This window comes from Nerophis lumbriciformis, linkage group LG03, assembly GCF_033978685.3.
Source record: "Nerophis lumbriciformis linkage group LG03, RoL_Nlum_v2.1, whole genome shotgun sequence".
In the NCBI taxonomy this organism is placed as follows: domain Eukaryota; kingdom Metazoa; phylum Chordata; class Actinopteri; order Syngnathiformes; family Syngnathidae; genus Nerophis; species Nerophis lumbriciformis.
This window is the reverse complement of record NC_084550.2, coordinates 3,696,318-3,722,370: the sequence shown is the minus strand read 5'-3', so window position 1 is coordinate 3,722,370 and position 26,053 is coordinate 3,696,318. Positions and strand designations below refer to the sequence as shown.

At 42.0% G+C, this 26,053-nt stretch overlaps 1 protein-coding gene across 1 annotated transcript in view; it reads right to left on the bottom strand.

Annotated features, from left to right (window-relative positions):
• Positions 1-427: 427 nt before the first annotated feature.
• Positions 428-26,053, bottom strand: part of LOC133577918 (protein transport protein Sec24C) — a 55,410-nt gene continuing 29,784 nt past the window's right edge. The window contains exons 13-20 of the mRNA XM_061932056.1: positions 23,921-24,017; positions 23,692-23,840; positions 11,848-11,986; positions 10,478-10,599; positions 10,225-10,407; positions 1,809-2,009; positions 1,650-1,739; positions 428-1,576 (exon numbers count right to left, since the gene is read on the bottom strand). Coding sequence (XP_061788040.1) covers positions 1,436-1,576; positions 1,650-1,739; positions 1,809-2,009; positions 10,225-10,407; positions 10,478-10,599; positions 11,848-11,986; positions 23,692-23,840; positions 23,921-24,017 — 1,122 coding nt within the window. The 3' untranslated portion in view covers positions 428-1,435. The remainder of the gene's footprint in view (positions 1,577-1,649; positions 1,740-1,808; positions 2,010-10,224; positions 10,408-10,477; positions 10,600-11,847; positions 11,987-23,691; positions 23,841-23,920; positions 24,018-26,053) is intronic.

Sequence of the window (26,053 nt, the reverse complement as noted above, 5' to 3'; positions counted from 1 at the left end):
GTGCCATCTCCAGGTTGGGGAGGAGATCTTGCCCCAAGTGCAGGAGTTCAAGTACCTCGGAGTCTTGTTCACGAGTGAGGGAAGAGTGGATCGTGAGATCGACAGGCGGATCGGTGCGGCGTCTTCAGTAATGCGGACGCTGTATCGATCTGTTGTGGTGAAGAAGGAGCTGAGCCGGAAGGCAAAGCTCTCAATTTACCGGTCGATCTACGTTACCATCCTCACCTATGGTCATGAGCTTTGGGTTATGACCGAAAGGACAAGATCACGGGTACAAGCGGCCCAAATGAGTTTCCTCCGCCGGGTGGCGGGGCTCTCCCTTAGAGATAGGGTGAGAAGCTCTGCCATTCGGGGGGAGCTCAAAGTAAAGCCGCTGCTCCTCCACATGGAGAGGAGCCAGATGAGGTGGTTCGGGCATCTGGTCAGGATGCCACCCGAGCGCCTCCCTAAGGAGGTGTTTAGGGCACGTCCGACCGGTAGGAGGCCACGAGGAAGACCCAGGACACGTTGGGAAGACTATGTCTCCCGGCTGGCCTGGGAACGCCTCGGGGTCCCCCGGGAGGAGCTGGACGAAGTGGCTGGGGAGAGGGAAGTCTGGGCTTCCCTGCTTAGGCTGCTGCCCCCGCGACCCGACCTCGGATAAGCGGAAGAAGATGGATGGATGGATGGCATTACAAACATTTAACTGTCCCATGTGATCAGCCAGTGCGATTGGAAGTCCATGCTCAATTATTGCCTCCGTAAATAAAACTTCGGCATTCATCACATCCAAAGAATCTGTTTGGGCGACGAAAAACGTTGAAAGTTTTCCACTTGCATCGCTAGCAACGGCATCAGACTTGTGTTTTTTTTGTCCCAACGTGGTCTTTTACATCGCTAATTCCTCCGTGTCCGATCGAAAAATCTTGTCTGCACAAGGTGCAATTCGCGTAGTTTTCACCCTTTTTTTTTTTTTTCATGAATGAAAAACCGTATTTTTTTATCACTGCAACCGTAACCCGGAATAGGTTGATGAAAACCGTACTAATTACGGGAAAACCGGAGTAGTTGGCAGGTATGCTGGTATAGTTGTAAGTAAAAAAAAAAAAAAGGTCAAAGACAAAGCTATTCGGGTTCTTGTGAGTATATACACTTCACTGCCGATGTGGGGGGGGGGCGCCACCTAAAATCTTGCCTAGGGCGCCAGATTGGTTAGGGCCTGGGCCTGGTTTTTAGCATTGTGTTTTTACAAAATAAAAAAAAATATCAAAACGGCCCCCGTATACTTTTGAATTTTGGACACCAAAATAAATAAAGAAGTGGCTATGAAAGTAGCTTACCACCACCAGGTGTGAAGGAATGATGGGTTCTACATGTAAAGCGACTTTGGGTACTTAGAAAAGCGCTATATAAATCCCAGTTATTATTATTATTATTATTATTATTACTGGAAGTGTCACTGCAGGAGGCGCACAGAGTTGACGTGCAGATGGTAGAGGAAGTCGGCGTACGAGGCACCTCCGTTGGGGCTCTTGTCCTCCACTAGGTGGCGCTGCAGGAGCTCCTCACAGGCGTCGCCCTGCTTCACCAGCAGCAACTGAGACACGAGGACTCCTCATGATCATAATGCAAAATAATAAAGGGGAGCGTTATGGTTTTCTTGGCCTTACCTCACGGGCGCAGGGGGCTTCTGAGTCCAGCGCGTGGACGAGGGATCGAACACCGACGGACGAGGCGTTGTCCAGGACAGGCAGCTTGGTCTGGAGGGCGCAAACAGCACGTTAGGTACTTTTGCGGCGAGTCGACGCTTTCTGAAATCGAACCGCGACCTCTCCGGAGAGCAGCGAGGAGAAGCAGGTGACGTTGAAGAGCTCCACCAGGGTGACCGCCGGCACCCGGGCGCCCACCCAGAGCAGGAGGGTGTGCGGCGTGTGCATCAGATACACGCCGCCGGGATGCAGGCTGGCACCGGAGCAGCGCAGGGCCTCTAGCGGGACTGAAGGCTCGTCGTGGTTGGCGGGTGACATCGGCTGCGGGCGACAAAGTTGTCAGGTTCAAACACTTGATGACATCTATTAAACAAGACAAGAAGCAAAGAATTAAACAGAGACAGCATTCAATTTGGCTCAATTTGAGGAGAGACGCATGGACACTGTACCCTTGTACAGAGTCTCAGCACTAGAGATGCGCGGTTTGCGGGCACAACCGCGGAGTCCGCGGATTATCCGCGGATCGGGCGGATGAAATTAAAAAAAATTAGATTTTATCCGCGGGTCGTGTCGGGCGGTTGAAAAAAAAAAAAAAAGATGTTAAATAAGATTCAGGCGGGTGGCAGTTAAACCAATTCGGAAATATACAGGTAAAAGCCAGTAAATTAGAATATTTTGAAAAACTTGATTTATTTCAGTAATTGCATTCAAAAGGTGTAACTTGTACATTATATTTATTCATTGCACACAGACTGATGCATTCAAATGTTTATTTCATTTAATTTTGATGATTTGAAGTGGCAACAAATGAAAATCCAAAATTCCGTGTGTCACAAAATTAGAATATTACTTAAGGCTAATACAAAAAAGGGATTTTTAGAAATGTTGGCCAACTGAAAAGTGTGAAAATGAAAAATATGAGCATGTACAATACTCAATACTTGGTTGGAGCTCCTTTTGCCTCAATTACTGCGTTAATGCGGCGTGGCATGGAGTCGATGAGTTTCTGGCACTGCTCAGGTGTTATGAGAGCCCAGGTTGCTCTGATAGTGGCCTTCAACTCTTCTGCGTTTTTGGGTCTGGCATTCTGCATCTTCCTTTTCACAATACCCCACAGATTTTCTATGGGGCTAAGGTCAGGGGAGTTGGCGGGCCAATTTAGAACAGAAATACCATGGTCCGTAAACCAGGCACGGGTAGATTTTGCGCTGTGTGCAGGCGCCAAGTCCTGTTGGAACTTGAAATCTCCATCTCCATAGAGCAGGTCAGCAGCAGGAAGCATGAAGTGCTCTAAAACTTGCTGGTAGACGGCTGCGTTGACCCTGGATCTCAGGAAACAGAGTGGACCGACACCAGCAGATGACATGGCACCCTGGGTTGGTTTGGTTTGCATTTCCTTTGGAAATCGAGGTCCCAGAGTCTGGAGGAAGACAGGAGAGGCACAGGATCCACGTTGCCTGAAGTCTAGTGTAAAGTTTCCACCATCAGTGATGGTTTGGGGTGCCATGTCATCTGCTGGTGTCGGTCCACTCTGTTTCCTGAGATCCAGGGTCAACGCAGCCGTCTACCAGCAAGTTTTAGAGCACTTCATGCTTCCTGCTGCTGACCTGCTCTATGGAGATGGAGATTTCAAGTTCCAACAGGACTTGGCGCCTGCACACAGCGCAAAATCTACCCGTGCCTGGTTTACGGACCATGGTATTTCTGTTCTAAATTGGCCCGCCAACTCCCCTGACCTTAGCCCCATAGAAAATCTGTGGGGTATTGTGAAAAGGAAGATGCAGAATGCCAGACCCAAAAACGCAGAAGAGTTGAAGGCCACTATCAGAGCAACCTGGGCTCTCATAACACCTGAGCAGTGCCAGAAACTCATCGACTCCATGCCACGCCGCATTAACGCAGTAATTGAGGCAAAAGGAGCTCCAACCAAGTATTGAGTATTGTACATGCTCATATTTTTCATTTTCATACTTTTCAGTTGGCCAACATTTCTAAAAATCCCTTTTTTGTATTAGCCTTAAGTAATATTCTAATTTTGTGACACACGGAATTTTGGATTTTCATTTGTTGCCACTTCAAATCATCAAAATTAAATGAAATAAACATTTGAATGCATCAGTCTGTGTGCAATGAATAAATATAATGTACAAGTTACACCTTTTGAATGCAATTACTGAAATAAATCAAGTTTTTCAAAATATTCTAATTTACTGGCTTTTACCTGTATATACATAGTTAAATGTTGTTACCCACATACGAAAAACGAGCAGGCACCTGCAGCATATGCCACGACAGAAGAAAAAATAAAAGAAGAGATGGACACTTTTACGGAGCGGAGAAGGGACGCCTCGCCGGGGTCCGGGACCGAGGCCCCTTCCCCCGAGAGGGCCCCACCGGGAGCCGTAGCTGAGGCGATCCGCGAGAAGGGCCCGACGCACGTCCAGGGTCACCACCGCGCCCACCGCACCGACACCCCGCCTCGTCCGCCTTCGCCGCGGCCGGCGTCACGCGCAGCAGTTAAGCAGCTTACCTGCCCGCCACCCCTGTTGCCGGGGGCGCGTAACAGGGGTCACTCCGCGCGCAGTGCGCTCACGAAAGGGGTGGGGCTCACCCTGGTTGATATAGACAGCAGGACGGTGGCCATGGACGTCGGAACCCGCTAAGGAGTGTGTAACAACCCACCTGCCGAATCAACTAGCCCTGAAAATGGATGGCGCTGGAGCGTCGGACCCATACCCGACCGTCGCCGGCAGCGAGATGCGCTTGGAGGTGCGCTCAGCGCGGCTCCCATATGATTGCGCACTGGTGTGCGTCTGGGCCGTGACAGCGTGGCAAGCGAATGTCTGTGCTGCATTGGATCAGTCTCCTTTCTTTAACAGGCAAAAGCTTTATAACCTCACTAATGCCTTGCATCGTCTATATTAGATATATAACAACGGGCGGGTGCGGTGTTGGTTAAATGTTAATTCGGGTGGATGGCGGATGGTTGACGACTTTCTGATGCGGTTGCGGATGAAATAATTGCCTATCCGCGCATCTCTACTCAGCACGCTCTGGCGAAAGATTGTACGCCTCCTCCTTTGTTTCGACTTTCTCTTGACCACATGGCAACAGCTGCTTCTAAAGGACGAGGTCGTAAACAGCCATCGCCTTTGATTACAACAGTTCAAAAGAAAAGGTCGTAAAACAGTTCAAAAAGGAGGTTCAAAAAGAGGTCGTCTGGAAGTTGGGCAGATCCTGCCTTCTCTCCGCTTTGTAGTCCTTGCGTTAAAACAATAGCTTACTGTTGATTACCATACATCAATCAATCAATCAATGTTTATTTATATAGCCCTAAATCACAAGTGTCTCAAAGGGCTGCACAAGCCACAACGACATCCTCGGTACAAAGCCCACATGGAAGAAAACAGAAACACCTTCATGGTAGGTTTCAAAGACAGCTTCTCACCGGGCACTCAATGTAACACAAAGTTTTTGTGGTAACTTAGAAACAGCATTGGTGCTTTCCTTCTTTTGAACTTTTCGTAAGCCCTCCTCGTTAAGGTTACAGAAAAAAGTGTTTTGCTGTTTAAACTAGGGATGTCCCGATCCAGGTTTTTGCACTTCCGATCCGATACCGATATTGTTTTTGCACTTCCGATCCGATACCGATACTGGCCTATCCGAGCATGTATTAAAGTTTAAAGTTATTTAGCCTACTTAGTTGTCAGAATCATGTTGAAAAGGGTTTTAGTACTCTTGATAACAACTAGCCAGCTGAATTAGGGGAGTTTGAATAATACACAATGGTTGGTAACAAGAAACTGACCTGTTTATTCAAGGATAAACACAAAATAGACAAAATTATACATGACAAACAGAAATGGCATCATTGAACTAGGGCTGGGCGATATGGCCTTTTTTTAATATTGCGACATTTTAAGGCCATATTGCGATACACGATATATATCTCGATATTTTGCCTTAGCCTTGAATGAACACTTGATGCATATAATCACAGCAGTATGATGATTCTATGTGTTTTGATTGATTGATTGAGACTTTTATTAGTAGGTTGCACAGTGAAGTACATATTCCGTACAATTGACCACTAAATGGTAACACCCCAATAAGTTTTTCACACTTGTTTAAGTCGGGGTCCACTTAAATCGATTCATGATACAGATATATACTATCAGATATATACTATCATCATAATACAGTCATCACACAAGATAATCACATTGAATTATTTACATTATTTATAATCCAGGGTGTGGATGTAAGTGTCAAAAAGACAGCCAAAAGAGTTTGATATGAGAATAAATCTAAAGTTAAAATATAGGGTAGAAATGCACCCATTTGCAGGAAATGTAGTCTTGATTTTCAAAATTTTCTCTCAAGGCTTGCATGTCTACATTAAAACATTCTTCTTCATACTGCATTAATATATGCTACTTTTAAACTTTCATGCAGAGAAGGAAATCACAACTAAAAAAAATCACTATTTTTTTTCATACGGTGTTGATGTGGAAATGTTTGCCTCTGCATTTTGATGGTGTGGACGTGTGGCACCGAATGGAGATAAGCGTCTCGACAGACGTCACAATATTTGAACAATGATGACGAAAACTGTTTTCTCTGTCGTGTCCGTGTGTCGAAAATTGTTATGCGCTTATTTTTTTTATTTGATTTTGTGCGTGGCATAGATTTGCCGTGCGCAGAGGACGCTTGAGCAGGCGCGGCTGCGCTAGCATCACAGCTAACGTAAGCCATGCTGCTACCTCTCTGCTGGGACATATACGTATGTGACGTGAGTGACGTGACAGTATGTGACGTATGACGTGACAGTATGTGACGTGTGTAAGAAGGTGCGCTTGCTGTCTGTGAGAGGGAGACACAGGAAAGAGTGAGAAGAGCCTGTCGTGTAATGCCAGCAGCTAAAAGCAACTGCGTGAGAATCCACAGACCTGTGGATGTGTTGAAGGTGTGCTGGAAAATGCGGAACGGAAATAGGGAGTAGCAGAAAAGTGGAATGTATTATTTAAATCTGTGCGTTGGAAAACATGGACCGGAGTTTTTTTTTAAACTGGATCTGGATCGGCATTTTCCCATGCCTTGCCGATACACATTTCTTGGCAAATATCGGCGGCCGATCCGATCCAAATACCTAGTTTAAACAGCGGCTAACTTGTATTAAGTCATGTATCGATAGATGCTTTAAAATGTAAAATTGGAAATTTTCGGTATCGGTTTCAAAAAGTAAAATTTATGACTTTTAAAAACGCCGCTGTGTACACGGACGTAGGGAGAAGTACAGAGCGCCAATAAACCTTAAAGGCACCGCCTTTGCGTGCCGGCCCAGTCACATAATATCTACGGCTTTTCACACACACAAGTGAATGCAAATCGTACTTGGTCAACAGCCATATAAGTCACACTGAGGGTGGCCGTATAAACAACTTCAACACTGTTACAAATATGCCCCGCACTGTGAACCCACACCAAACAAGAATGACAAACACATTTCGGGAGAACATCCGCACCGTAACACAACATAAACACAACAGGACAAATACCCAGAACCCCTTGCAGCACTAACTCTTCCGGGAAGCTACAATATACACTCCCCGCTACCTTCTACCCCCCCCCCCCCCCCCCAACCTCCTCATGCTCTCTCAGGGAGAGCATATCCCATATTCCAAGCTGCTGTTTTGAGGCATGTTAAAAAAAATAATGCACTTTGTGACTTCAATAATAAATATGGCAGTGCCATGTTGGCATTTTTTTTTACATAACTTGAGTTGATTTATTTTGGAGAACCTTGTTACATTGTTTAATGCAGGGGTGCTCATTACGTCGATCGCGATCTACCGGTCGATCTCGGAGGGTGTGTCAGTCGATCACCAGCCAGGCATAAAAAAATAGTCCTAAAAATGAGCGATCATAAATCTTCACTATGACGTCACTTGATTGACATTCACGGCACCCGAGGGTCTTCTGAGATGACACTGGCTGCTGCCAGCTCATTAAAATTACCGATTGGAAGGCGAGAAACACTTTATTTCAACAGACTCTGGCGCCGTACCTGTCGTCAAAACTCCAAAGACCGACTGCACAGTTGCACAATAAAAGCTCTGCTTCATCCTGCCTGCGCTACCAAAATAAGAGTCTCAGAAAGCTGGCGTGCACAAGCTAGCAAGCTACGGAGTTTGCCGACAATGTATTTCTTGTAAAGTGTATACAAAGGAGTACGGAAGCTGGACAAATAAGATGCCAAAAACCAACCACTTTCATGTGGTATTGGACAGAAAGGAGGACTTTTTTTCTCCTCCATTCGAAAATGCGGACGTTATCATCACCACTGTCTGATTCCTATCAATGCAAGTCATCACAATCAGGTAATACACCAACTTATATTCTTGTCGTCATGAAAGAAAGGAATCTATATGTGTTAAACATGCTTGTATTATCTTTAACCACCTTTAACTTGTTAACAATATTAACTATTTGTGTTAAACATGCTTGTTTTATCTTTAACCACCTTTAACTTGTTAACAATATTAACTATATGTGTTAAACATGCTTGCATTATCTTTAAACACCTTTAAGTTGTTAACAATATTAACTATATGTGTTAAACATGCTTGCATTATCTTTAAACACCTTTAACTTGTTAACAATATTAACTATATGTATTAAACATGCTTGTATTATCATTAAACACCTTTAATGTATTAACAATATTAACTATATGTGTTAAACATGCTTGCATTATCATTAAACACCTTTAACTTGTTAACAAAAACATATATTTCATAAATAAGTAAATATAAATGATATATATGAATGAGGTAGATCCCCACGACTTGATCAATTGAAAAGTAGCTCGCCTGCAGAAAAAGTGTGAGCACCCCTGGTTTAATGCATCCAGCGGGGCATCACAACAAAATGAGGCATAATAATGTGTTCATTCCACGACTGTATATATCGGTATCGCTTGATATCGGAATCGGTAATTAAGAGTTGGACAATATCGGAATATCGGCAAAAAAAAGCCATTATCGGACATCTCTACCAATTACCATGTACAATATTACAGTATATGTACCGTATTTTCCGCACCATAAGGCGCCCTGGGTTATAAGCCGCGCCTTCAATGAACGGCATATTTCAAAACTTTGTCCACCTATAAGCCGCCCCGTGTTATAAGCCGCATCTAACTGCGCTAAAGGAATGTCAAAAAAACAGTCAGATAGGTCAGTCAAACTTTAATAATATATTACAAACCAGCGTGATGTGGGCGTGCATGGAGTCGTATATCAACATGGACGGAGCTGTGTGAAAAAAGCCACCCAGCCTCTTCGCGTAAACTTAAACTTACCTTAACCACTCGCTCATCTTTTCTTCATCCATCCCTTCGAGTTAGCTTTTATGATGACGCCGGCTGGAAAGGTCTCTTTTGGCAAGGTCTTCCTTTTGAATATCACCATGGGTGGAAGTTTCTGGCCATTAGCATGGCAAGCTAGAACCACAGTGAAGGATGACTTCTCATTCCCTGTGGTGCGAATATTCACCGTACGTGCTCCCGTTGTATCCACAGTGCGGTTCACAGGAATATCAAAAGTCAGTGGAACCTCGTCCATGTTGATAATGTTCTCTGGCCGGATCTTTTTTTCAGCTATCTTGTTTTTACAATATGCACGGAAAGTAGCCAGCTTTTCTTGAAAGTCTTTAGGCAGTTGCTGTGAAATAGTAATCCGTGTGCGGATGGAGAGATTGCGTCTTTTCATGAACCGGATCCCTGTCGCTTAGTAGGAGCCATTTTGTGGTCTTTACAGATGTAAACACACAAAGGAAATGAAACGTACGGTAATATCCGCGCGCTTTTTCTTCTTCTACGCGGGCGGGTGGTTGCTTACAGTAGAAGAAGAAGCGCTTCCTGTTCTATGGGGGCGGGTGCTTACCTTGGCGGTTGCTTGCGTAGAAGAAGAAGCACTTCCTCTTCTACCGGGAAAAAAGATGGCGGCTGTTTACCGTAGTTGCGAGACCGAACTTTATGAAAATGTATCTTAATATTAATCCATATATAAAGCGCACCGGGTTAAAAGCCGCACTGTCAGCTTTTGAGTAAATTTGTGGTTTTTAGGTGCGGCTAATAGTGCGGAAAATACGGTATATGTAAGAGCTGCAGCAAAAAAAAAAAGGGCAGCATGAAATAGAAAGCAGATCCAGCAGAAAATGTACATTATAAACAAAGAGAGATAGCTAACAGAGAAGCGGTCAGGTAATAGACAAATATCATTTATGAGACAAATATCATCTATTTTGTTGCATGTATAGGAGCGTGTAAATTTGATTTTAGATGCAAGCCGATATAATGAGATATCAATATTGGATGGAGACACCCCTATCCATTACATCGTGAAAAATGTAGCGAGACTAGTGAACCATGATTTGGACTGTTTTAAAAGTGATACTTTTGCAGTGGTTCACTTCTTTTTACACTAATAAATGCATTTTTTTTGGGCTGTGCACGTGCGTGCGTGTGACTGACCAGAGGCAGGAGCAGCGGGTAGAAGTGTGCGGCGCTCGCCGAGGCGTCGAGTCGCAGGACCTGACAGCGCTGCTGCAGGCGCTGGTGGACGGAGGAGGTGCGCAGGCCCGGCAGCAGCACCTCGCTCTTCCTCAGACTGTTGACGTAGACGGGAAGTGCTCGGAGGCCCTGAGGGAGGACAAGCTGCGCAGCGCGTGCAAAGATTTTAACATGCATTTAATTCCAAAGATATATATATTGTCAATGGTCTCACCTGACCGGTGGACACCGAAGCGGAGCAGCCGTGTTTACGGTAGGACGCCAGCGCTTCCGTGAGGTCTGTTTGCAGCTCCTCGCGCAGCTCCTGCAGGGGGCGCTCCAGCACTGCACAGTACACTGGAAGCACAACAATGCCTTACATGCACAGCACTAAACCATAGAGAAGCATTTAAGTCCCATCTTAAAACTCATTTGTACACTCTAGCCTTTAACTAGACCACCCTTTTAGACCAGTTGATCTGCCGTTTCTTTTCTGCTCTGTCCCGCTCTCCTTCGTGGAGGGGGTGCACAGGTTCGGTGGCAACGAATGAAGCGCTGGCTGTCCAGGGTCGGGACCTAGGGTGGACCACTCGTCTGTGTCGTTGGGGACGTCTCTGCACTGCTGACCTGTCTCCACTTGGAATGGTCTCCTGCTGGCCCCACTATGGACTGGACTCTCACTATTATGTTAGATCCACTATGGACTGGACTCTCACACTATTATGTTAGATCCACTATGGACTGGACTCTTACTATTATGTTAGATCCACTATGGACTGGACTCTTACTATTATGTTAGATCCACTATGGACTGGATTCTCACACTATTATGTTAGATCCACTATGGACTGGACCCTCACTATTATGTTAGATCCACTATGGACTGGACTCTCACACTATTATGTTAGATCCACTATGGACTGGACTCTCACACTATTATGTTAGATCCACTATGGACTGGACTCTCACTATTATGTTAGATCCACTATGGACTGGACTCTCACACTATTATGTTAGATCCACTATGGACTGGACTCTCACACTATTATGTTAGATCCACTATGGACTGGACTCTCACTATTATGTTAGATCCACTATGGACTGGACTCTCACTATTATGTTAGATCCACTATGGACTGGACTCTCTCTATTATGTTAGATCCACTATGGACTGGACTCTCTCTATTATGTTAGATCCACTATGGACTGGACTCTCACACTATTATGTTAGATCCACTATGGCCATACGTTTTGACAAAAAGGGGATTAAACATTTTGAAAAAATGTACTTTGTATCGACAGATAAACGTAAAGTTGATCTAGCGATTTAATCTTTGAATAAAAAAATAAAATAAAATAATAATTACCTATTTTTAACATTTTTATGACAGAGAACCTGTGATCAAACTTCAGGGGAGCCTAATTGTAAAAAAAAAATCGTAATTTTAATATTTTTTGATTCTCAAAACCAATATAATATAGACCCCACCATGCTTAAATTTTTCAGTGTGCAGACCTAAGTAAACATTTTGGACGCCCCTGGTCTATAGCACCTAATGGGCTTAATTACTGAGTCCTTTTTTTGTGTTTTCTTTCCATCCTTACTCTTTTTGCAGTAGAAGGTGAGCAGCGTTTGGGCCTGGCACTGGCGGAAAGTATCCTGCAGGTGTCGCGAGCATCGCAGCGTCAGCGTGTGCACCCTGGAGCGCCGCTCCCCGGCCCGCGTGGCGTACGTCAGGACGGCCTGACCGAACAAGAAAGATACATATGGTGAGGAATTGAAATAAAAACCACGTTCTGTGACGCTGGACAATTTCCAATTCGTTTGGATTCCATAGGACAATAATGGACTCAAGAGAACCTTCTTTAACTGTTCAGAAAATGTTTTAAGTCACACTTTAAAACAGCGACACACATTTTGCTTAATAATTTTCATCTGATTCTGAATTCCAGGATGGTGGAACGCTCTCCCTGACCACCTGAGGGCACCACAGACTGTGGATGCTTTTAAAAAAGCCTTTTTTTTTAGATGTATGCATACTAGTTTTAGCTATTTGGCTGTTCTAGTTTTTATTAGGGCCCGCATGGCCCATTGCATAAGGACTCCCAGAGGGAGTCCTTATGCAATGGGACATAAGGACCTATTGAATTTGTAAGGTTTTATTCTTTATTCTTTATTCTTCCGCCGCCACATTAAACTGTAATTTGACCCACTTAACATGCTTCAAAACTCACCATATTTTACCCACACATCAGGACCCGCGAAAATTGCCTTTTAATAAAAAAACCAAACCCCAAAACTCAAAATTGCGCTCTAGCGCCCCCTAGGAACAAAACAAAAAAAACAAGACTGCCTGTAACTCCTACTAGGAAGGTCGGAAAGACATGAAACAAAATCCTCTATGTAGGTCTGACTTAGACCTAGTTTTCATAATTGTATATCCTTGGGCTAAAAGCAACAGGAAGTTGGCAATTCCCCCTTCAAGACTAAAATGTACTAAAAACAGTCACTTTTGCCTCTTTGAGCTGTAATTTGACCCCCTTAACATGCTTCAAAACTCACCGAACTGAACACACACATCAGGACTGGCTAAAACTGTGATCTAATGAAAAAACCTAACCCCAAATCTAAAAATTGTGCTCTACAGCAATTTTTTAATAAAACGCAAAAAAAACTGCTCCTCGGAAGAAAAAAAATGACAAAACTGCCTGTAACTCCCACTGGGAAGGTTGGAGAGACATGAAACAAAAACCTCTATGTAGGTCTGACTTAGACCTAGTTTTCATAATTGTATATCCTTGGGCTAAAAGCAACAGGAAGTTGGCAATTCCCCCTTCAAGACAAAAATGTACTAAAAACAGTCACTTTTGCCTTTTTGAGCTGTAATTTGACCCCCTTAACATGCTTCAAAACTCACCAAACTGAACGCACACATCAGGACTGGCAAACATTGCGATCTACAAAAAAAACCTAACCCCAAATCTAAAAATTGTGCTCTACAGCAATTTTTTAATAAAACGCAAAAAAAACTGCTCCTCGGAAGAAAAAAAATGACAAAACTGCCTGTAACTCCCACTGGGAAGGTTGGAGAGACATGAAACAAAAACCTCTATGTAGGTCTGACTTAGACCTAGTTTTCATAATTGTATATCCTTGGGCTAAAAGCAACAGGAAGTTGGCAATTCCCCCTTCAAGACAAAAATGTACTAAAAACAGTCACTTTTGCCTTTTTGAGCTGTAATTTGACCCCCTTAACATGCTTCAAAACTCACCAAACTGAACGCACACATCAGGACTGGCAAACATTGCGATCTACAAAAAAAACCTAACCCCAAATCTCAAAATTGCGCTCTACTTCAATTGTTTAATAAAACGCAAAAAAAACTGCTCCTCGGAAGAAAAAAAATGACAAAACTGCCTGTAACTCCCACTGGGAAGGTTGGAGAGACATGAAACAAAAACCTCTATGTAGGTCTGACTTAGACCTAGTTTTCATAATTGTATATCATCGGGCAGAAATCAACAGGAAGTTGGCAATTCCCCCTTCAAGACAAAAATGTACTAAAAACAGTCACTTTTGCCTTTTTGAGCTGTAATTTGACCCCCTTAACATGCTTCAAAACTCACCGAACTGAACGCACACATCAGGACTGGCAAACATTGCGATCTACAAAAAAAACCTAACCCCAAATCTCAAAATTGCGCTCTACTGCAATTGTTTAATAAAACGCAAAAAAAACTGCTCCTCGGAAGAAGAAAATGACAAAACTGCCTGTAACTCCCACTGGGAAGGTTGGAGAGACATGAAACAAAAACCTCTATGTAGGTCTGACTTAGACCTAGTTTTCATAATTGTATATCATCGGGCAGAAATCAACAGGAAGTTGGCAATTCCCCCTTCAAGACAAAAATGTACTAAAAACAGTCACTTTTGCCTTTTTGAGCTGTAATTTGACCCCCTTAACATGCTTCAAAACTCACCGAACTGAACGCACACATCAGGACTGGCAAACATTGCGATCTACAAAAAAAACCTAACCCCAAATCTCAAAATTGCGCTCTACTGCAATTGTTTAATAAAACGCAAAAAAAACTGCTCCTCGGAAGAAGAAAATGACAAAACTGCCTGTAACTCCCACTGGGAAGGTTGGAGAGACATGAAACAAAAACCTCTATGTAGGTCTGACTTAGACCTAGTTTTCATAATTGTATATCATCGGGCAGAAATCAACAGGAAGTTGGCAATTCCCCCTTCAAGACAAAAATGTACTAAAAACAGTCACTTTTGCCTCTTTGAGCTGTAATTTGACCCCCTTAACACGCTTCAAAACTCACCGAACTGAACGCACACATCAGGACTGGCAAACATTGCGATCTACAAAAAAAACCTAACCCCAAATCTCAAAATTGAGCTCTAGAGCAATTTTTGAATAAAACCGACAAAAAACTGCTCCTCGGAAGAAAAAAATGACAAAACTGCCTGTAACTCCCACTGGGAAGGTTGGAGAGACATGAAACTAAAACCTTTCCGTAGGTCTCACTTAGACCTACATTTCATAAATTGACAACCCCCAGCAGAAATCAACAGGAAGTTGGCAATTCCCCCTTCAAGACAAAAATGTACTAAAAACAGTCACTTTTGCCTTTTTGAGCTGTAATTTGACCCCCTTAACACGCTTCAAAACTCACCAAACTGAACACACACATCAGGACTGGCAAACATTGCGATCTAAAAAAAAAACCTAACCCCAAATCTCAAAATTGCGCTCTACTGCAATTGTTTAATAAAACGCAAAAAAAAACCTGCTCCTCGGAAGACAAAAATGACAAAACTGCCTGTAACTCCCACTGGGAAGGTTGGAGAGACATGAAACAAAAACCTCTATGTAGGTCTGACTTAGACCTAGTTTTCATAATTGTATATCATCGGGCAGAAATCAACAGGAAGTTGGCAATTCCCCCTTCAAGACAAAAATGTACTAAAAACAGTCACTTTTGCCTTTTTGAGCTGTAATTTGACCCCCTTAACACGCTTCAAAACTCACCAAACTGAACGCACACATCAGGACTGGCAAACATTGCGATCTAAAAAAAAAACCTAACCCCAAATCTCAAAATTGCGCTCTACTGCAATTGTTTAATAAAACGCAAAAAAAACTGCTCCTCGGAAGAAAAAAAATGACAAAACTGCCTGTAACTCCCACTGGGAAGGTTGGAGAGACATGAAACAAAAACCTCTATGTAGGTCTGACTTAGACCTAGTTTTCATAATTGTATATCATCGGGCAGAAATCAACAGGAAGTTGGCAATTCCCCCTTCAAGACAAAAATGTACTAAAAACAGTCACTTTTGCCTCTTTGAGCTGTAATTTGACCCCCTTAACATGCTTCAAAACTCACCAAACTGAACGCACACATCAGGACTGGCAAACATTGCGATCTAAAAAAAAACCTAACCCCAAATCTCAAAATTGCGCTCTACTGCAATTGTTTAATAAAACGCAAAAAAAAACTGCTCCTCGGAAGAAACAAATGACAAAACTGCCTGTAACTCCCACTGGGAAGGTTGGAGAGACATGAAACAAAAACCTCTATGTAGGTCTGACTTAGACCTAGTTTTCATAATTGTATATCCTTGGGCTAAAAGCAACAGGAAGTTGGCAATTCCCCCATCAAGACAAAAATGTACTAAAAACAGTCACTTTTGCCTTTTTGAGCTGTAATTTGACCCTCTTAACACGCTTCAAAACTCACCAAACTGAACGCACACATCAGGACTGGCAAATATTGCGATCTAAAAAAAAAAAACCTAACCCCAAATCTCAAAATTGCGCTCTACTGCAATTGTTTAATAAAACGCAAAAAAAACTGCTCCTCGGAAGAAGAAAATGACAAAACTGCCTGTAACTCCCACTGGGAAGGTTGGAGAGACATGAAACAAAAACCTCTATGTAGGTCTGACTTAGACCTAGTTTTCATAATTGTATATCATCGGGCAGAAATCAACAGGAAGTTGGCAATTCCCCCTTCAAGACTAAAATGTACTAAAAAGAGTCACTTTTGCCTTTTTGAGCTGTAATTTGACCTTCTTAACACGCTTCAAAACTCACCAAACTGAACGCACACATCAGGACTGGCAAACATTGCGATCGAAAAAAAAAACCTAACCCCAAATCTCAAAATTGCGCTCTACTGCAATTGTTTAATAAAACGCAAAAAAAAACTGCTCCTCGGAAGAAAAAAATGACAAAACTGCCTGTAACTCCCACTGGGAAGGTTGGAGAGACATGAAACAAAAACCTCTATGTAGGTCTGACTTAGACCTAGTTTTCATAATTGTATATCATCGGGCAGAAATCAACAGGAAGTTGGCAATTCCCCCTTCAAGACAAAAATGTACTAAAAACAGTCACTTTTGCCTTTTTGAGCTGTAATTTGACCCCCTTAACATGCTTCAAAACTCACCAAACTGAACGCACACATCAGGACTGGCAAACATTGCGATCTAAAAAAAAACCTAACCCCAAATCTCAAAATTGCGCTCTACTGCAATTGTTTAATAAAACGCAAAAAAAAACTGCTCCTCGGAAGAAAAAAATGACAAAACTGCCTGTAACTCCCACTGGGAAGGTTGGAGAGACATGAAACAAAAACCTCTATGTAGGTCTGACTTAGACCTAGTTTTCATAATTGTATATCATCGGGCAGAAATCAACAGGAAGTTGGCAATTCCCCCTTCAAGACTAAAATGTACTAAAAACAGTCACTTTTGCCTTTTTGAGCTTTAATTTGACCCCTCTTAACACACTTCAAAACTCACCAAACTGAACGCACACATCAGGACTGGCAAACATTGCGATCTAAAAAAAAACCTAACCCCAAATCTCAAAATTGCGCTCTACTGCAATTGTTTAATAAAACACAAAAAAAACTGCTCCTCGGAAGAAAAAAAATGACAAAACTGCCTGTAACTCCCACTGGGAAGGTTGGAGAGACATGAAACAAAAACCTCTATGTAGGTCTGACTTAGACCTAGTTTTCATAATTGTATATCATCGGGCAGAAATCAACAGGAAGTTGGCAATTCCCCCTTCAAGACAAAAAAGTACTAAAAACAGTCACTTTTGCCTCTTTGAGCTGTAATTTGACCCCCTTAACACACTTCAAAACTCACCAAACTGAACGCACACATCAGGACTGGCAAACATTGCGATCTAAAAAAAAAACCTAACCCCAAATCTTAAAATTGAGCTCTAGAGCAATTTTTGAATAAAACCGACAAAAAACTGCTCCTCGGAAGAAAAAAATGACAAAACTGCCTGTAACTCCCACTGGGAAGGTTGGAGAGATATGAAACAAAAACCTCTATGTAGGTCTGACTTAGACCTAGTTTTCATAATTGTATATCATCGGGCAGAAATCAACAGGAAGTTGGCAATTCCCCCTTCAAGACAAAAATGTACTAAAAACAGTTACTTTTGCCTTTTTAAGCTGTAATTTGACCCCCTTAACATGCTTCAAAACTCACCAAACTGAACGCACACATCAGGACTGGCAAACATTGCGATCTAAAAAAAAAAACCTAACCCCAAATCTCAAAATTGAGCTCTAGAGCAATTTTTTAATAAAACCGACAAAAAACTGCTCCTCGGAAGAAAAAAATGACAAAACTGCCTGTAAATCCCACTGGGAAGGTTGGAGAGACATGAAACAAAAACCTCTATGTAGGTCTGACTTAGACCTAGTTTTCATAATTGTATATCATCGGGCAGAAATCAACAGGAAGTTGGCAATTCCCCCTTCAAGACAAAAATGTACTAAAAACAGTCACTTTTGCCTTTTTGAGCTGTAATTTGACCCCCTTAACACGCTTCAAAACTCACCAAACTGAACGCACACATCAGGACTGGCAAACATTGCGATCTTAAAAAAAAACCTAACCCCAAATCTCAAAATTGCGCTCTACTGCAATTGTTTAATAAAACGCAAAAAAAACTGCTCCTCGGAAGAAGAAAATGACAAGAAGAAAATGACAAAACTGCCTGTAACTCCCACTGGGAAGGTTGGAGAGACATGAAACAAAAACCTCTATGTAGGTCTGACTTAGACCTAGTTTTCATAATTGTATATCATCGGGCAGAAATCAACAGGAAGTTGGCAATTCCCCCTTCAAGACAAAAATGTACTAAAAACAGTCACTTTTGCCTTTTTGAGCTGTAATTTGACCCCCTTAACATGCTTCAAAACTCACCAAACTGAACGCACACATCAGGACTGGCAAACATTGCGATCTAAAAAAAAAACCTAACCCCAAATCTCACAATTGCGCTCTACTGCAATTGTTTAATAAAACGCAAAAAAAACTGCTCCTCGGAAGAAAAAAATGACAAAACTGCCTGTAACTCCCACTGGGAAGGTTGGAGTGACATGAAACAAAAACCTCTATGTAGGTCTGACTTAGACCTAGTTTTCATAATTGTATATCATCGGGCAGAAATCAACAGGAAGTTGGCAATTCCCCCTTCAAGACAAAAATGTACTAAAAACAGTCACTTTTGCCTTTTTGAGCTGTAATTTGACCCCCTTAACATGCTTCAAAACTCACCAAACTGAACGCACACATCAGGACTGGCAAACATTGCGATCTAAAAAAAAAACCTAACCCCAAATCTCAAAATTGCGCTCTACTGCAATTGTTTAATAAAACGCAAAAAAAACTGCTCCTCGGAAGAAGAAAATGACAAAACTGCCTGTAACTCCCACTGGGAAGGTTGGAGAGACATGAAACAAAAACCTCTATGTAGGTCTGACTTAGACCTAGTTTTCATAATTGTATATCATCGGGCAGAAATCAACAGGAAGTTGGCAATTCCCCCTTCAAGACTAAAATGTACTAAAAACAGTCACTTTTGCCTTTTTGAGCTGTAATTTGACCCCCTTAACACGCTTCAAAACTCACCAAACTGAACGCACACATCAGGACTGGCAAACATTGCGATCTAAAAAAAAACCTAACCCCAAATCTCAAAATTGCGCTCTACTGCAATTGTTTAATAAAACGCAAAAAAAACTGCTCCTCGGAAGAAGAAAATGACAAAACTGCCTGTAACTCCCACTGGGAAGGTTGGAGAGACATGAAACAAAAACCTCTATGTAGGTCTGACTTAGACCTAGTTTTCATAATTGTATATCATCGGGCAGAAATCAACAGGAAGTTGGCAATTCCCCCTTCAAGACAAAGATGTACTAAAAACAGTCACTTTTGCCTTTTTGAGCTGTAATTTGACCCCCTTAACACGCTTCAAAACTCACCAAACTGAACGCACACATCAGGACTGGCAAACATTGCGATCTAAAAAAAAAACCTAACCCCAAATCTCAAAATTGCGCTCTACTGCAATTGTTTAATAAAACGCAAAAAAAACTGCTCCTCGGAAGAAGAAAATGACAAAACTGCCTGTAACTCCCACTGGGAAGGTTGGAGAGACATGAAACAAAAACCTCTATGTAGGTCTGACTTAGACCTAGTTTTCATAATTGTATATCATCGGGCAAAAATCAACAGGAAGTTGGCAATTCCCCCTTCAAGACAAAAATTTACTAAAAACAGTCACTTTTGCCTTTTTGAGCTGTAATTTGACCCCCTTTAACACGCTTCAAAACTCACCAAACTGAACGCACACATCAGGACTGGCAAACATTACGATCTAAAAAAAAGACCTAACCCCAAATCTCAAAATTGCGCTCTACTGCAATTGTTTAATAAAACGCAAAAAAAAACTGCTCCTCGGAAGAAAAAAAATGACAAAACTGCCTGTAACTCCCACTGGGAAGGTCGGAGAGACATGAAACAAAAACCTCTATGTAGGTCTGACTTAGACCTAGTTTTCATAATTGTATATCATCGGGCAGAAATCAACAGGAAGTTGGCAATTCCCCCTTCAAGACAAAAAAGTACTAAAAACAGTCACTTTTGCCTCTTTGAGCTGTAATTTGCCCCCTTAACACGCTTCAAAACTCACCGAACTGAACACACACATCAGGACTGGCAAACATTGCGATCTAAAAAAAAAACCTAACCCCAAATCTCAAAATTGCGCTCTACTGCAATTTTTTAATAAAACGCAAAAAAAACTGCTCCTCGGAAGAAAAAAATGACAAAACTGCCTGTAACTCCCACTGGGAAGGTTGGAGAGACATGAAACAAAAACCTCTATGTAGGTCTGACTTAGACCTAGTTTTCATAACTGTATATCATCGGGCAGAAATCAACAGGAAGTTGGCAATTCCCCCTTCAAGACAAAAAAGTACTAAAAACAGTCACTTTTGCCTCTTTGAGCTGTAATTTGACCCCCTTAACATGCTTCAAAACTCACCGAACTGAACACACACATCAGGACTGGCTAAAACTGTGATCTAATGAAAACACCTAACCCCAAATCTAAAAATTGTGCTCTACAGCAATTTTTTAATAAAACGCACAAAAAACTGCTCCTCGGATGAAAAATCTGACAAAACTGCCTGTAACTCCCACTACGAAGGTCGGAGAGACATGAAACAAAAACCTCTATATAGGTCTGACTTAGACCTAGTTTTCATAATTGTATATCCTCGGGCAAAAATCAAAAGGAGGTTGGCAATTCCCCCTTCAAGACAAAAATGTACTAAAAACAGTCACTTTTGCCTTTTTGAGCTGTAATTTGACCCCCTTAACACGCTTCAAAACTCACCAAACTGAACACACACATCAGGACTGGCAAACATTGCGATCTAAAAAAAAGACCTAACTCCAAATCTCAAAATTGCGCTCTACTGCAATTGTTTAATAAAACGCAAAAAAAAACTGCTCCTCGGAAGAAAAAAATGACAAAACTGCCTGTAACTCCCACTGGGAAGGTTGGAGAGACATGAAACAAAAACCTCTATGTAGGTCTGACTTAGACCTAGTTTTCATAATTGTACATCATCGGGCAGAAATCAACAGGAAGTTGGCAATTCCCCCTTCAACACAAAAATGTACTAAAAACAGTCACTTTTGCCTTTTTGAGCTGTAATTTGACCCCCTTAACACGCTTCAAAACTCACCAAACTGAACGCACACATCAGGACTGGCAAACATTACGATCTAAAAAAAAAACCTAACCCCAAATCTCAAAATTGCGCTCTACTGCAATTGTTTAATAAAACGCAAAAAAAAACTGCTCCTCGGAAGAAAAAAATGACAAAACTGCCTGTAACTCCCACTGGGAAGGTCGGGGAGACATGAAACGAAAACCTCTATGTAGGTCTGACTTAGACCTAGTTTTCATAATTGTATATCATCGGGCAGAAATCAACAGGAAGTTGGCAATTCCCCCTTCAAGACTAAAATGTACTAAAAACAGTCACTTTTGCCTTTTTGAGCTTTAATTTGACCCCTCTTAACACACTTCAAAACTCACCAAACTGAACGCACACATCAGGACTGGCAAACATTGCGATCTAAAAAAAAAAAAACCTAACCCCAAATCTCAAAATTGCGCTCTACTGCAATTGTTTAATAAAACGCAAAAAAAACTGCTCCTCGGAAGAAGAAAATGACAAAACTGCCTGTAACTCCCACTGGGAAGGTTGGAGAGACATGAAACAAAAACCTCTATGTAGGTCTGACTTAGACCTAGTTTTCATAATTGTATATCATCGGGCAGAAATCAACAGGAAGTTGGCAATTCCCCCTTCAAGACAAAAAAGTACTAAAAACAGTCACTTTTGCCTCTTTGAGCTGTAATTTGACCCCCTTAACACGCTTCAAAACTCACCGAACTGAACGCACACATCAGGACTGGCAAACATTGCGATCTAAAAAAAAAACCTAACCCCAAATCTCAAAATTGCGCTCTACTGCAATTGTTTAATAAAACGCAAAAAAAAACTGCTCCTCGGAAGAAAAAAATGACAAAACTGCCTGTAACTCCCACTGGGAAGGTTGGAGAGACATGAAACAAAAACCTCTATGTAGGTCTGACTTAGACCTAGTTTTCATAATTGTATATCATCGGGCAGAAATCAACAGGAAGTTGGCAATTCCCCCTTCAAGACTAAAATGTACTAAAAACAGTCACTTTTGCCTTTTTGAGCTTTAATTTGACCCCCCTTAACATGCTTCAAAACTCACCAAACTGAACACACACATCAGGACTGGCAAACATTGCGATCTACAAAAAAACCTAACCCCAAATCTCAAAATTGAGCTCTAGAGCAATTTTTGAATAAAACCGACAAAAAACTGCTCCTCGGAAGAAGAAAAAATGACAAAACTGCCTGTAACTCCCACTGGGAAGGTTGGAGAGACATGAAACAAAAACCTCTATGTAGGTCTGACTTAGACCTAGTTTTCATAATTGTATATCATCGGGCAGAAATCAACAGGAAGTTGGCAATTCCCCCTTCAAGACAAAGATGTACTAAAAACAGTCACTTTTGCCTTTTTGAGCTGTAATTTGACCCCCTTTAACACGCTTCAAAACTCACCGAACTGAACGCACACATCAGGACTGGCTAACATTGCGATCTAAAAAAAAAACCTAACCCCAAATCTCAAAATTGCGCTCTACTGCAATTGTTTAATAAAACGCAAAAAAAACCCTGCTCCTCGGAAGAAAAAAATGACAAAACTGCCTGTAACTCCCACTGGGAAGGTTGGAGAGACATGAAACAAAAACCTCTATGTAGGTCTCACTTAGACCTACATTTCATAGATTGACAACCCTCAGCAAAAATCAACAGGAAGTTTGCAATTTCCCCTTCAAAACAAATTTTTTTTTATAAACCGGTCACTTCTCTTCAAACATTATCTCCTCTGAGCGCTTTTGTCGTTTCGGCTTCAAACTAACACAGGAGAGAGATTGAACCCTTCCAAATAAAAGCTATCGAAATAATTTTTCTAACTGCTCCGGTTTTGATTTTATGAGCCTTCAAAGAACCGCTGCGCTGCTGTTTTCTCAAGATGGCTGCTTAAAAGCAGGAAGCACCAGCGTGGCCACACAATGCAGACAAGGTAGGTACACTAGACAAAAGTATTGGGACACTTCGGACTAAAAGTAGACAAAAGTATTGGGACACTTATGACGACCACTGGACAAAAGTATTGGGACACTTAGGCCGAAAACTGGACAAAAGTATTGGGACACTTGGGACTACAACTTGACAAAAGTATTGGGACACTTAGGACTACAACTTCCCAAAAGTATTGGGACACTTGGGACTAAAACTGGACAAAAGTATTGGGACACTTAGGACTAGCACCGGCCAAATACGCGGGCCCGACCAACGCTGCTTGCAGCTTTAATTTTTATTTATTTTTTATTATCTTTTTTTTTTTTTTAATACACTGTAGCACTTTGAGGTTGTTTACTCAATGTAAAGTGCTTTTTACAAATAAAATGTATTATTATTATTATTATTATTACCTGTATGGCGACACCTTTCGTCTCATCAAGGGCGCTGCTGTGAGCCAGCTCCACGGCCAGCGTTGTCTGCCAGTCGAGGGTTGCCATGACGACCTGGCTCGGGCTCGGACCGGGGACAAAGAGTCCATAACAGCCGGAGACCCGCAAACCTGCCGTGATAAGACGAGTTTGTTTTCAAAATGGCAACTTTGGAACGATGACAATACATTTTTTTCTCCTCTCTTTTAACCTTTGCTGACAAATAAGCTGAGCTCAGCCTGGTAGGCGACCTCTGCTTGGACGGCACGTCTTAGGTTTCTGCTGAAACGCTCCCGGTCCAAATCTCCCTGTGGCGGACATGAACACACACGCTAATGTCCAGGATCAGCAGTTTACCAACAATATATGCAGTAAACACACAACAAGAGACACTGGCACCAGGAATATTGAATAGAAAATACAGCAGATCCCTGCACTGCAAAAAGTGAAATCTAAGTAAGATGAAATATGTCAAATAAGGGTGATATTTGCTTATTTTCTGTCTTATAAGATAATTCTTCTCACTAAGCAGATTTTATGTTAGAGTGTTTTACTTGTTTTAAGGGCTTTGGTCCTAAATGATCTCAGTAAGATATTACATGCTTGAAACTAGAATATCAAGTGTTGCAAAGCTGTGTCATCAACACTCACAAGTATAAAACTACCGTATTTTCCGCACTATTAGCCGCACCTAAAAACCACAAATTTACTCAAAAGCTGACAGTGCGGCTTATAACCCGGTGCGCTTTATATATGGATTAATATTAAGATTCATTTTCATAAAGTTTCGGTCTCGCAACTACGGTAAACAGCCGCCATCTTTTTTCCCCGTAGAAGAGGAAGTGCTTCTTCTTCTACGCAAGCAACCGCCAAGGTAAGCACCCGCCCCCATAGAACAGGAAGCGCTTCTTCTTCTACTGTAAGCAACCACCCGCCCGCGTAGAAGCAGAAAAAGCGCGCGGATATTACCGTACGTTTCATTTCCTTTGTGTGTTTACATCTGTAAAGACCACAAAATGGCTCCTACTAAGCGACAGGGATCCGGTTCATGAAAAGACGCAATCTCTCCATCCGCACACGGATTACTATTTCACAGCAACTGCCTAAAGACTTTCAAGAAAAGCTGGCTACTTTCCGTGCATATTGTAAAAACAAGATAGCTGAAAAAAGATCCGGCCAGAGAACATTATCAACATGGACGAGGTTCCACTGACTTTTGATATTCCTGTCAACCGCACTGTGGATACAACGGGAGCACGTACGGTGAATATTCGCACCACAGGGAATGAGAAGTCATCCTTCACTGTGGTTCTAGCTTGCCATGCTAATGGCCAGAAACTTCCACCCATGGTGATATTCAAAAGGAAGACCTTGCCAAAAGAGACCTTTCCAGCCGGCGTCATCATAAAAGCTAACTCGAAGGGATGGATGGATGAAGAAAAGATGAGCGAGTGGTTAAGGGAAGTTTACGCGAAGAGGCCGGGTGGCTTTTTTCACGCAGCTCCGTCCATGTTGATATACGATTCCATGCGCGCCCACATCACGCTGGTTTTAATATATTATTAAAGTTTGACTGACCTATCTGACTGTTTTTTTGACATTCCTTTAGCGCAGTTAGATGCGGCTTACAACACGGGGCGGCTTATAGGTGGACAAAGTTTTGAAATATGCCGTTCATTGAAGGCGCGGCTTATAACCCAGGGCGGCTTATGGTGCGGAAAATACGGTACTTTTTAAAGTAATCATAATGGCACTAGCATTTGCTTAATTTAAGAATATTTTTCAACATATTGAGCAAAAAGGTCTCTTTTTTTTCTATCAAGAAAAGTGCACTTGTTATTAGTGAGAATATACTTATTTTAAAGGTATTTTTGCGTTCATTGATGTTAGCTAATTTTACTTGTTTTGGAAAGTCTTGACAAGCCAAATTTTCTTGTTCTATAGGCAGATAATTTTGCTTAGTTCAAATAAAATACCCCTAAATTTTGTAATTTTTTTTCTTGTTTTTGAACACTCCCTTTTTGCAGTGTGCTATTGGAAAATACTGAGAAACTGCACTCGTAAAAACGCTTATTTTAATACACTTCTTCTCAGACTCTCATTTTCCACACTAACAAACAATGACAAGCATACAGTAAACAGTCCATCCATCCATTCATTTTCTACCGCTTGTTCCTTTTGGGGTTGCAGGCATACTTGCCAACCTTGAGACCTCCGATTTCGGGAGGTGGGGGGTGGGGGCGTGGTCGGGGTGGGGCAGGGCGTGGTTGAGGGCGTGGTTAAGAGGGGAGGAGTATATTGACAACTAGAATTCACCAAGTCAAGTATTTCATACATATACATA